This window comes from Schistocerca serialis, chromosome 1, assembly GCF_023864345.2.
Source record: "Schistocerca serialis cubense isolate TAMUIC-IGC-003099 chromosome 1, iqSchSeri2.2, whole genome shotgun sequence".
In the NCBI taxonomy this organism is placed as follows: domain Eukaryota; kingdom Metazoa; phylum Arthropoda; class Insecta; order Orthoptera; family Acrididae; genus Schistocerca; species Schistocerca serialis.
Genome location: NC_064638.1, coordinates 142944329 through 142957294, shown reverse-complemented (window position 1 = coordinate 142957294; position 12966 = coordinate 142944329). Strand labels below are relative to the sequence as shown.

The window sequence follows — 12966 nt, the reverse complement described above, 5'->3', positions numbered from 1 at the left end:
CTGGATATTCCTTGTAAGTAAATTAGTACACTGCAGAAACATATTTTTTCCCTTACTCAACGGGAAGGAATGGAATGATAGTCCGTCCGTTCGATTTGTTATGGCTGGGGGTCTGGTACATGCTATTGAATCAAGACTGGGAGACATCGTTGTTATTTACACTTTCTGAAACTGTCTGAAGCTTTACCATTCCTAGAGGGTTTCACTAGTGTGCTAATAGTATTTTGAGGGAAGGGTGGTCGGAAAGAAATTTTGATAATGGAAAGGAGAGGCCTAACTGGTGATTGTATAGATGTCAACAGCATGTAATGTGACGAGGAGGCATATATTAAGTAGTTGAAATTGTAGCGATCCTATATGACCGAAAGTACTTCTACTTTTACTTCAAATGGTTCAAATGGCTCTTGGCACTATGGGACTTAACATCTGAGGTCATCAGTCCCCTAGACCTAGAACTACTTAAACCTAACTAACCTAAGGACATCACATACATCCATGCCCAAGGCAGGATTCGAACCTGCGACCGTAGCAGCAGAGCGGCTCTGGACTGAAGCGCCTAGAACCGCTCGGCCACAGCGGCCGGCTCCATTTTTACTCACATGTGTTTTCTGTCATCGGTACGAATGTGTTTACCATACACGTACTAAAGATGACACATGAGGGAGAGAGGTGGCAAATACAGGTCTATGTGAGATCTAAAACACAATTTTCTGGGGAGTTAAAGTAGATATCGGTAACTTGTAGAGAGCCATGAGTATTCCTGGCAACCAGGTCGAATAATCGGTTACAGAACCGTATCCTTATAGTTTTAATTATTTAACGTGGAAATGTGCATTCCAGGGGTTGCGATAGCTAAGTGACAGATATGCAAAACTATTGAGAAAGACAGACTGACGTCGTTTCAACCTGGCACCATAAAGAGACTTGATGTAGATATGACTGGGTGGAAGCACGCATACCCCCACCAAACTGCGCTGATAAAGGGTTACACAAAATACCAAACGGGTTACTGACAGTTGTATTACAGTCTATTTGTATCTTGGTAGCATTCTATGTCGCACATGTAAATGACTGTCTGTTTATCGTAAGCAAATTAGTGTGGGAAATTCTAGTGAGAGTAAATCTGAGGATGCAAAGAACAACTACGCATCTGCTCTAGAATATCTGGCTGGTTGCAACATAGAATAAATTATGCTTTCCTGATACGTATAGCAGATACTGTTTGTCGAGCAGATCTATTAAAATTACCGAGATCATTTCGCAATTTGTCTACTGGAGGTGAGTAAAACCGGCTCCAGTGGAATTGATCGTGACCTATTTCTGATTATATAGCCTAAAATTCGAATACATCTTATACTTTTAGCTGGCTGGGTACACGTTGTAGAAGATCGTAGTTTATTCAATAATGGCAGGATGCTATACCTTCACACTCTACTTAAACAAAAAGACAGTCAGCGTCTACTATGATTTTCAAAAAAATGTGTTAAAATGACAAAAGTGTCATTGCTACAAAGTTGGTCAACAGCCTCATAGCCTTTTTCATTCTTCTTCGTAGGAAACAGTGTATCAGTCTATCTTGTGATACATCGATAGTAATATAATACTACGTACGTTGTCAGAACACTTCTTCCTTTATTGAGTCCCATTGCAATGTGCAGACATAACCCATGTTACCGCATGTTTGCCTCAGAACGTTTTTCTCCTAGTACAATCGAGTTTCTAAAATATCGCTCCGCAGATAGACTCTGCAACCATTACTCTCAGAAATATTAGTCTCCAGTATTACGTGATCCGCGATTTGTCATCAACAACGTTGTGTTGTCGGAGCTCTGACGATATATGAGAGGCGGATTCGTGTAGAACACCAGCATCCGACATCTGCTGATATTATTGTAAGTAGTCCATATATGGAATGTATTTGCTACTAAATAATGCTATTTTGTTAGTAACACTGTATAAAGCATCCCACAGGCGTGTGATATAAATTCATTTCAGTACATTTTTATTCTTGTGGCTGTTCCAGATCTTTTCCGAGTGGCACACTGTCATCATTATTAATCGCCGACTTCCTCTGATACCGGCGACATCTTGGCCACCCTTAACTATTCTTTCAATTGCTTGATTGTGACCGAGGCGGTGCTAAATTTTAAGACGGAAGCCGTTTGAAAACAATTTTGGGCTTTTACTCATCGGTGATATCCCTCACCTCAGTTTACGTATGATTTTTCCCCTGGTTACTTGGAGCCAGTGAATAGGTACTTCCTCTGGGACATGCGAGAAAAGTGTGGCAAGACCAAAGACAGGTCGGTATTCTTAGGACTGTCTGCAGACTCACAGTTTCGACATCGGCCGTCTTGCTCTCCAGATCCGTAGCGCTAGCAGGTACTAGCAGCATTTCGTCATAAATATGTTGCTGACTGCTCTGTTATCAGGTATATGCAACTCACTTTTGCAGCAGTCATTGTGCGTGTGTTGTTCGCATTTTTGAGTCACACTGATAATTGGTCCCTGGAGGGTATGCTTATCGATATACGGTGCTCGGTCTCGAAAGTCGCATTTTATAGTATCGTTACTTCTGTGAGTCTACGACTTTGTATGTGCGATGGGTCTTTTTTTTCTGCGCTATGGCCATTTCTCAGTCAAGTTCGAGAGTGGCAAAGTCATATATGATTATCTTCACACCTATTTATGAGTACTATAGTGACGTCGTAAATTAATCCTGTGGAATATCTGTCCCACTGTCGACATGGTCCTGGAATTGTCTTTTTGTCACTAGGTTTTTTCCGATATACTGTTTCGTTCACTTGTAGTGGGAGGAGGAGGTATGTCTGTTGCACCAGTCAAGCTCATGTTCGAGGGATACTCATTAGTAATGCACAGATTATTTTCGTAGCAAATACAGCACTGCGTTAGCTGTCCAGCGTATGTGTTTGGTATTCCATGGATCAGTCAAAATTACGTACCATTTGATGTTTATAATAATGTCACGTATACTTGTTGGGGTTATTTTGTTACCTGTGTTCCTCGCAGCAGGCCGCATAGCTGAAAATGGAGTCACTCATGCTAGTTTCAAAAGCATGACGATTTGACGATTGGAAGGAGGAGGAGGGGAGAGTAATTTTTGGTTGGTCCAGAAAGAAACGGTGGTGGTAGGAAGGTTTGTGTGCGGTGCTTAAACCATAAGCAACGTTTATTCGTGAAAGAGTCCACAGAATTCCTGTGGTGAGCGTGTAGGAGTCGACTAGTTAAGAGTGGTTTCCATAAAGAAATTATGTAGGAGCGGGGAGAGTAAGCGTTTGGCGCTTAAACTCTTAGCATTGTTTATCTGAAAAATGCCGACGCGTTACGACAAGTTTTTCTATGGCGGGAGACACTCTCCATGAACGATTAAGCGCCATTTGTGACCGCTACTTGGTCGGAAGTACTTACACATACATGGATCAAATTTCTTTACCACACCTGGAGAAATGGTCTGGTATAGTGTTGGGCTTGTGGGGCACACCTTTTCGTGACCTGATGGCCACGATCGTACAATCAGTCCCATTCCATGTGGGCATTCCTCTGCAGTGGCCTTGGGCGCTCGCAGTCCAGAGCCACTGGAGGCGTGGCTCAGCCAGCGTGCTCCATTGGGTCCGCCAGATCCTGCACGACAGCTATCGACCTCTGACGGAAACTTGCAATTCCGTTGCCAACTTAGACGCCCATGGGGTGGTGCAGATTTGTGATACCAGTCTGTAAATTATATTTGTGTAAATATATGCTCATAGTACTCAAAATAAGTATACTACAATTATTGTCGTAGTATCATTGAGAATGACTGTAACTTTTCCTTTATTCAGCCTAGGAAAGGTCTGCATCTAATCTAATGCGTAAATGATCGGGTTACTAACTTTAGTTTTGTAGATGTATTTTCCCTAAACCTTTCACCGTCCATCGTACTGCGGAACGTGCGCAAAGTGTGGAGTGCGTGCAGTGTTGATGAGCCAGTGGCAGCGACGCGTGTGCGCAGGCGCGGCGGTGCCCGCGCGATGGGCGAGCTGGCGGCTGCTGCTGCTGTGCAGCGTGCTGTCGGCGCTGCTGCTGGACACGCACTACTCGGCCGCCATCGTGACGTCACTGTTGCTTCCGCCGCCTCGCACCATCAACACCAAGGTAGACCTCGTGCACAGCCCGCTCGCGTTCGGCCTCGAGAACCTCAGCAACGTCCAGGAGTACTTCGAGGTACCAGTTAGCCTACTCCGCTTCCTATCTGATAACCTACTGGGGCAGTACTTTTTTTTCTACATCTTTATCATATTCTATTGTCTTTCCTGGTTACATTGATATACACTCCTGGAAATTGAAATAAGAACACCGTGAATTCATTGTCCCAGGAAGGGGAAACTTTATTGACACATTCCTGGGGTCAGATACATCACATGATCACACAGACAGAACCACAGGCACATAGACACAGGCAACAGAGCATGCACAATGTCGGCACTAGTACAGTGTATATCCACCTTTCGCAGCAATGCAGGCTGCTATTCTCCCATGGAGACGATCGTAGAGATGCTGGATGTAGTCCTGTGGAACGGCTTGCCATGCCATTTCCACCTGGCGCCTCAGTTGGACCAGCGCTCGTGCTGGACGTGCAGACCGCGTGAGACGACGCCTCATCCAGTCCCAAACATGCTCAATGGGGGACAGATCCGGAGATTTTGCTGGCGAGCGTAGTTGACTTACACCTTCTAGAGCACGTTGGGTGGCACGGGATACATGCGGACGTGCATTGTCCTGTTGGAACAGCAAGTTCCCTTGCCGGTCTAGGAATGGTAGAACGATGGGTTCGATGACGGTTTGGATGTACCGTGCACTATTCAGTGTCCCCTCGACGATCACCAGTGGTGTACGGCCAGTGTAGGAGATCGCTCCCCACACCATGATGCCGGGTGTTGGCCCTGTGTGCCTCGGTCGTATGCAGTCCTGATTGTGGCGCTCACCTGCACGGCGCCAAACACGCATACGACCATCATTGGCACCAAGGCAGAAGCGACTCTCATCGCTGAAGACGACACGTCTCCATTCGTCCCTCCATTCACGCCTGTCGCGACACCACTGGAGGCGGGCTGCACGATGTTGGGGCGTGAGCGGAAGACGGCATAACGGTGTGCGGGACCGTAGCCCAGCTTCATGGAGACGGTTGCGAATGGTCCTCGCCGATACCCCAGGAGCAACAGTGTCCCTAATTTGCTGGGAAGTGGCGGTGCGGTCCTCTACGGCACTGCGTAGGATCCTACGATCTTGGCGTGGATCCGTGCGTCGCTGCGGTCCGGTCCCAGGTCGACGGGCACGTGCACCTTCCGCCGACCACTGGCGACAACATCGATGTACTGTGGAGACCTCACGCCCCACGTGTTGAGCAATTCGGCGGTACGTCCACCCGGCCTCCCGCATGCCCACTATACGCCCTCGCTCAAAGTCCGTCAACTGCACTTACGGTTCACGTCCACGCTGTCGCGGCATGCTACCAGTGTTAAAGACTGCGATGGAGCTCCGTATGCCACGGCAAACTGGCTGACACTGACGGCGGCGGTGCACAAATGCTGCGCAGCTAGCGCCATTCGACGGCCAACACAGCGGTTCCTGGTGTGTCCGCTGTGCCGTGCGTGTGATCATTGCTTGTACAGCCCTCTCGCAGTGTCCAGAGCAAGTATGGTGGGTCTGACACACCGGTGTCAATGTGTTCTTTTTTCCATTTCCAGGAGTGTACAAGGTGTCCATAATTAAAGTTCCAATTTCAAAACGCAGTCGAAAGAGGACCAGATAATATTGACGCAGGGGGAAACTTCATGGAAAAAATATAGAAAATTGGACCAGTAGATGTCATTGTCGTTTGGGTCACGTATGTTCCTCATTTTGTCTCCGAGGTGCTCAAAACGACTCTCCGTTAAAGACCGCACGCTGCTGGTGAAGCTATTTTACAAGAAAGGTGACTTTCCGTCAGTAGGCCTGCCGATTTTCTGGACGCTCAAGGCTATGAAACAAGGCTTTGCTCCGATGCTTGCAAAGGGTTTGGGAAAAAATTATGGCAAGATTTGAACTGACAGGTACAAACAACTTTCTGAGGACGGCCACCAAAGCTCACAGACGTCGTGAATAACAATAAAAAATGTTACATTAGAACTTTGTTTTTTACAAAACAGATCTGATGATGGTTATTACAGACCGAAACTCGTAATCTCTTAACAAAAAGTTTGTGACCATAGACGTAAATTAAAGGAAACTTACTGTATATACGGGTTACTGTTTTATTCGCGACAATGTCGCAGCTTGTGAATGAAAAATATTCAGCCCTCAATAACCTTTCAATACATCATAAAAATTATAATTATTACAGAAGTCAAGAATGATGAAGTGTTTCCAAAAGCCGCACAGCTGTATTAAGAAGCCTTCTTCAGGTTTATAATGGTTATCCTTTCATAATGTAGAGGGACAATTACGAAGTCCCAGCATTCGAAAAGTTATGCACGTTTCTGTTATGACACACCACCAGTGTGGTATTACTCTTAACGTTCTGAACTGAAGGCACGCATCGTTCAACGCATTCCGAACGTCACCCCGAGTCACTCCGATCTGTTGTCGACCATGCTCTTCCTCGATTTCAACTTGTGGCAGAAAACGGCCTCATGACAATTACAAGTGATTCCACTTCGCTTTTTATGCGATTTTGGCACCGGGACATTTGACAACCGATGTCATTTTGCTTTTTATGCAGTGCTTGGCCTCAGGACAATTAAAAACAGATTTTTCTCATGCGATGTGGTACTATGTTGCCGTGGTGGATGGGCTTAACTAAATAACAGAGCGACAATTGTTGACTGCAGAACTTGTGCCGTCAAGCTTCCTGCGATTATGTTTCGGATATATTGTATATGTTGGTAACACTGCCAGTCTCTAGCATCTGTGGATGAGCATCTTTGCTCCTGTTTACTTGGCTGTGGTGAAGTATTTTGTTTATATGCTACTGAAAGTTTGTTGTCTAAGTGTTATAGATTTTTGTGAGCGTACGTACTTTTTAGTGTGCAATAAGTATTAACAATTTCACACATCAAGGAATTTAATAAAAGGAAACTCATGGTTTACAAAGCTATCCATATTACTCAGAAGAACCTGTGAAACAGTTCTTCAGGAAAGGACTCTCACATAGCTCACCTTCTGATGATACTATTTGTACTGGATGCTAATATTTTCCTACTACTTTATTGCTCAGTTAATTCCAGGCAATCTACACCACTGCATTTTTTACATTTACCCACTTCCTTTAGCAAAGGGGATGCTTTGATAATTGATAACAGATTATGAAATTATATCACAATACAACTTCCTCCACCAGATTCCACATGTTACAACGAATTAAGTGTAGTACTGCTAGGCTTGTGTGAGTTCTTTTAAGCAATTATATACTCATTTATGTAAAATGTTATCTCCCGAGTAACTTCATGGCACAAAGAGGAATTTAATAGTTGTTTTTGCTGAAGTATATCGATATAAATATAATAAATATACATTCATTAGAGAACCAAAAAATGAAAGAAGGAATGCGAAGAGGGAGCTTGAAGATCAACCAATATAACAGGATGACGACTATGTTTCGGGAATGTTCCCAGGCGCAATTTAATATGACCCATATCTTCATTCACAGTTTCCCTTAACTCGTATTTTCCACAACTTTGTGAACATATTTCCCTATATTTATAAAGCTTTGCAGTTTTTTCTCTGTAACTTGCAAGTCTCAACTAGCTTCAAACTTTACTCCACTTTCAGCTAAAACATAGAGAAGTAAATATTCAGTTAGGAAAAATATTCTAAAAATTAAAAATATTTTCAGGGTAATGTAGATGATACGCAGAATTAACAGGGCTAGTATCTCAGTCATCATGCCATACACACAGTATATGGTAAATATTTTGTATCATTTACATGTGTATTATGTGATTAAATGGTAACTGATTTTCAGGAAGCATATCAGGAAAATTAACACATCACTTTTTTCTTACATCTGTTTACAAACATTAATAAATTCTAAATTGTTCAAAGCATCAGAATTTCTTTACAAAGTACTCTGCATTAATTATGATAAATTATAGAACTATAAAACATTTGCAAGAGAAATAGTGGATGAAAGAAACTGGTGACGATTATTACTTAATACGGACTCTAACAAGTACCCACGAGAGATCATCAGGTGCATATATTTATATAAGAGGCAGCCAAATAGAAACAAGAAAATGGAGAAAAGGTAAGTAAACTGTTTATTACTTCAATAGTGATTGCCATAACTGTTAACATATTTATCCCACTAAAGCGACAGGATGGTCAGTGCCTTTAGGCAGGAAAGTTTGTGGTTGCCTATGGAACCGTGATTGTACCCAAGCGAGCATCTCTTCATCTACAGCAAATCGACAGCCAGGAACGTCCTTCTTCGGGGCTCGAAAAATACGTAAAAAGTAGGGTGAGAGATCGGGTGGAGAATGTGTACGGGCCCTCCAGGGAAACTTCTACAACATACTCGAAATAATCTTGACAACATGTATGTGGGTATTTTGTTGGCAGGATGTTTCGACAACGCTGCAGAAGTTTGGATGGGAAGCTCTTAAACATCCTCCATACAGTCCCGATCTCTTCCCATGCGGTTTCCGTATTTTCGGAGCTCTGAAGAAAGACATTAGTGGCCAATGACGAAGAGGAGCACGCATGTCATTTTTCATTTACAAAGGCGAAGTTAAGTCCCAAAGACGAAATTATGCTGTTGCAATCCGTTTAAAGGAATAGGTCCTGGAAGAGTACAGAAGAATTTGATAAATGTTCAGGAGTGGATGGTAGACAAGTTTACTGATGTACAGCTAGGTGTAAAAATTTTCAGAAAATGTAGAAAGCTGCTGTCACTAAACCCATCAACCCCTGAAGGTACTCTCTCAGCTGTGATAGATACTTCGAGAGAAGATGTTAAAATGAAATAGCATCAGATTTGGCACTGAATTCCTTAAATACCAGTCTTCTGTTTTTAGGTGAATCACCAGTGAAGAAAAAGAGGCTTCATCGTGACGAAAGGTACCCAAAGCATAAGCATAAAAAGGCTACCTCAGTGTTATCGGATACTTATGTGGCACAACTAGAATAGCGTAATAAAATGGGGAAAGAGAAATCATAGCGAAGATAAGTTTCACTATACATTATGTAGTTGCAATAAAATCCATATTTTGGCGGTACTTTCAAAGAGATAGCGTATAAAAAAACCATGAAAGAATTTTCTGCTTCAGATTACATGGTGCAAAGAACAAAACAGTTAGCAGCACAACATGGTACATTAGTAACGCCAAATCCAAAGCCAGGTAAGACAGCAGAAAAGCCTTTCAACTACATGATTTTTACTGTGATAGTAATGAGAGCTGTGTGATAACAGGGAGAAAGCACTATGTATCTCTGAAAGAAATTAGTAATAGTGTACATAAACAGGAACAGCTACAGTTGCACAGTCTTAACGAACTATACGCATATTTCAAAGACATATACACAAATCTAAGTACTGGAATCTTTAGTGGGCACAGTAGAGTCAATGATTGCTGTATGGAAAGAAATGCTGTTAACATACATGAATCTGTTGTGCGCATGTATAATAGTCATTGTGGGTTTCATATATCTTACAAACTTACGACGAAACAGATGAAGTGCCGACCAGCTTCTTGAATCTACATGAATCATCTTCATCACTCTTGTTCCCTCCGACACTTGAGTGATCAGGACATGTGATATTCTCACAAAGCTGGACCCAGTGACACCAACTGAAAGGACATACTCTCTCCCTGCATCAGATCAGATCAACATTAACAATTTAAATATTGGATTCTTGTCAAACTAGATGTAGCAATGTTTTATTGCATTTCCATCGAAGCTACATTGAGAATTGTTCATAACACCGCTACAATAATATAAACCATATTTATTAACAACATTATTTATGAAATACGTTGTTTAATAACTTTTGATTCATATTTATCTGCCACCTTCTTCATTTTGAAGGTCTCATTTTGTACTGATGTTAACAAAATAAATTTTTGAGCATGATGCCTTTGGTGTGCCATATTTACTAGGCTTGCAGCATATCAGAGTAATACATTTTTTTTAATTCAAGGGGAGGTATTTTTTGATATTCAATGCCGAATTTCAAGGTCAATAACCCTAAACGTGAAAATTCTTAGAAGCTCGCCATATTCCTTATCAACGTAAAGCTCTATTCATTTGCTTTCCAATATTCAAGTTTCATTGATGTATCTTTACTGGAACCAGAATTTGGTCATTTACATTGAGACAAATGCATACAAATTTTCCACAATTTCCACACTTTGCAGACTTGTAACTTCCTTCGCAATTCTCTTATACCTCTGCAAATTGGTAGTTTTCCATCTCTTATCTATACCATTGGGTACGCCAAATTTAAAAGAAATCTTAAATGGTAAGGTTGAAAATATTACTTTTCTGTGTAGAACTGACATATAACTTCCTCTAATACGAGCTCTACATGCTACTTCTTACGGTCATTCATAGTTGTGTTGAAGAGATTAGATAAATACACTACGTATAAATGTGTCTGTCTTCGCACATTAACATGTGTCACTCTACGAAACAATGTCGGTATGGTGAATCGTGTTCCTCTGTCGATAAATGATATCACTAAAATCAAAGTCACAGAAAACTTAACATAGAATTACAAATAATTTTGTGTGCACAAAAACATATTCCTCTTCTGGACTCTACTGTAAGAAAAAGCACACAATAACAGGTAGTTAGACAAATCATCAGAGTTCATTGATTTAACCCGAAAAGAAGAACATTACAAAATTAACCCAAGTTCCACATTCATTCTGAAGCATGTAGCAGTTTATGTCCTACTCTCTTTACATTACTACACCTTTCACATGGATATGACTAAAACCGAATGGCAGACAATGAAAAGGTTCCTAAAGGTTGGCGTCTCTTCTTACGGTGAATAACTGGGGACTGGGAAGTTTTTCTGTCATTTCCCTAAGATGTACCATTATTCACATCACCCTCAAACTATCGAGGATTAACAGACCCATTTCCTTTCGTGTTTGCTTCCCCTGACACGATTCAACAATTCTCAACACTACACCCGTGCCACTCTGCCCGAATTTCAGTTTCACAGGAAGACAATGGAAACTTCTGGTTGGGAAGAGCTTTGTAGTACCCCATGTTTTACCTGGTCGATGTCTCCCCAAGATAGTGCTGTTTAACCAACCATTGACACGCCATTCACAGACAATTTGACGAGTAATTGAGATATCTCTGGTACTTCTGGTATGCTTCTCTCAATAGCATGCCCAACGAACCCATTGACAGTAGTTTCCCATCTTTTTACAGCATTCATGCTGATTTTCAACTACCTGTGATCAACTGCCAACTCATCTCAGGCCTGGAAACCCCATTCCTACGGTAAGTAATCTAACCAAAATGAAAGGGGACCGTCTATCATCGGCGGTTTGAAAATGTTGCGAATAATGGAAATGGCTGAGGAAGATAAGGCAGATCACCTTGTGAAATAAGTACTAAAAATGCCCCATTAAACCTGTTGTAGACACTGTTGGGGCATCCGCTGAAGTAACAGGGTACAATCAGTTGCAGGTCCATTCGCGTACCCTTGATGACTGCAGGAGACAAAGCTTTACCCCTCGTCTGGGCACATTAACACCGACATTGGACTGTTGGAGAGTGGTTGCCTGGTTGGACGTGTCTCATTCCAAATTTTATCAAGCGGATGGAAGTGTACGGGTATGGAGACAACCTCATGAATCCATGGACACTATACGTTAGCAGGGGCTATTCAAGCTGGTGGAGGCTCTGTAATGGTGTGGGGCGTGTGCAGCTGGAGTGATATGGGACCTCTGATGCGTCTAGATACGACTCTGACGGGTGACGCCTACGTAAGCATCCTGCCTTATCACCTGCATCCATTCATGTCCATTGTGCATTCCGAGGGACTTGGTCAATTTCAAAGGGACAGTGCGACACCCCATACGTCCATAATTGCTACAGAGTGGCTCCAGGAACACTCTTCTGAGTTTAAACACTTCCTCTGGCCACCAAACTCCCCAGACATGAACATTATTGATGATATCTTGGGTGCCTTGCAACGTGCTGTTCAGAAGAGATCTCCACCCCCTCGTACTCTTACCCCCCGCAACTTTCATGGTGTCAGTTCCCTCCAGCACTACTTCAGACATTAGTCGAGTCCATGCCACGACGTGTTGCGGCACTTCTACATGCTCGCGGGGGCCCTACACGACATTAGGCAGGTATACCAGTTTCTTTGGATCTTCAGTGTACAATGCACAGAACAAAATATAATTCCACTTCGTATCACCTACGTTTACGTGACGATAGTAAGCTTTTAAAAGCTTCCTTATATAAAGTTGCACAATGAATAGGAAAAGGAGGGAGTATTAAACTATTCCCTTAAGTACCTACACTAAAATCAGTGGAAAACAATTTCCTGAAGAGATACTGGTGCCAGGACATTCACAAGTTTTCGAAAGTCGTAAAACAGACATTTAATCACGTACATATACTATTAAATCAGAGGACGAATCTGTAAATAATGATAGCATTGGCGAAATTTGTAGAAAGCACAATTTGTAGCTAAAGATACAGTACGAATTATCACTGGGTAGCAAAATTTAATCAGGTTATTGTTATCTTATTCCTTGTAAATGTTTTTACCATGCTGATGAAGGATATTAAACTACTTTTTCTCAGATTTCAATGTTTTATTTGTAATTTCAAAGTATTCACTAGACTAACACAAGGAACTGCTGTTTAGTGCAAACAGAATATTACATAAAGAATAATATTTACGAGCGTAGCAGCTCTTGTAATACACAAGAAATATTCCTGAAGAATATTCTTTAG

General features: G+C 42.2%; 1 protein-coding gene across 1 annotated transcript in view; it reads left to right on the top strand.

Moving 5' to 3' along the window:
* LOC126456898 (glutamate receptor ionotropic, delta-2-like) overlaps window positions 1-12966 on the top strand; it is a 111327-nt gene that overhangs the window by 73944 nt on the left and 24417 nt on the right. Inside the window, exon 7 of the mRNA XM_050092792.1 lies at window positions 4010-4221. Coding sequence (XP_049948749.1) covers window positions 4010-4221 — 212 coding nt within the window. The remainder of the gene's footprint in view (window positions 1-4009; window positions 4222-12966) is intronic.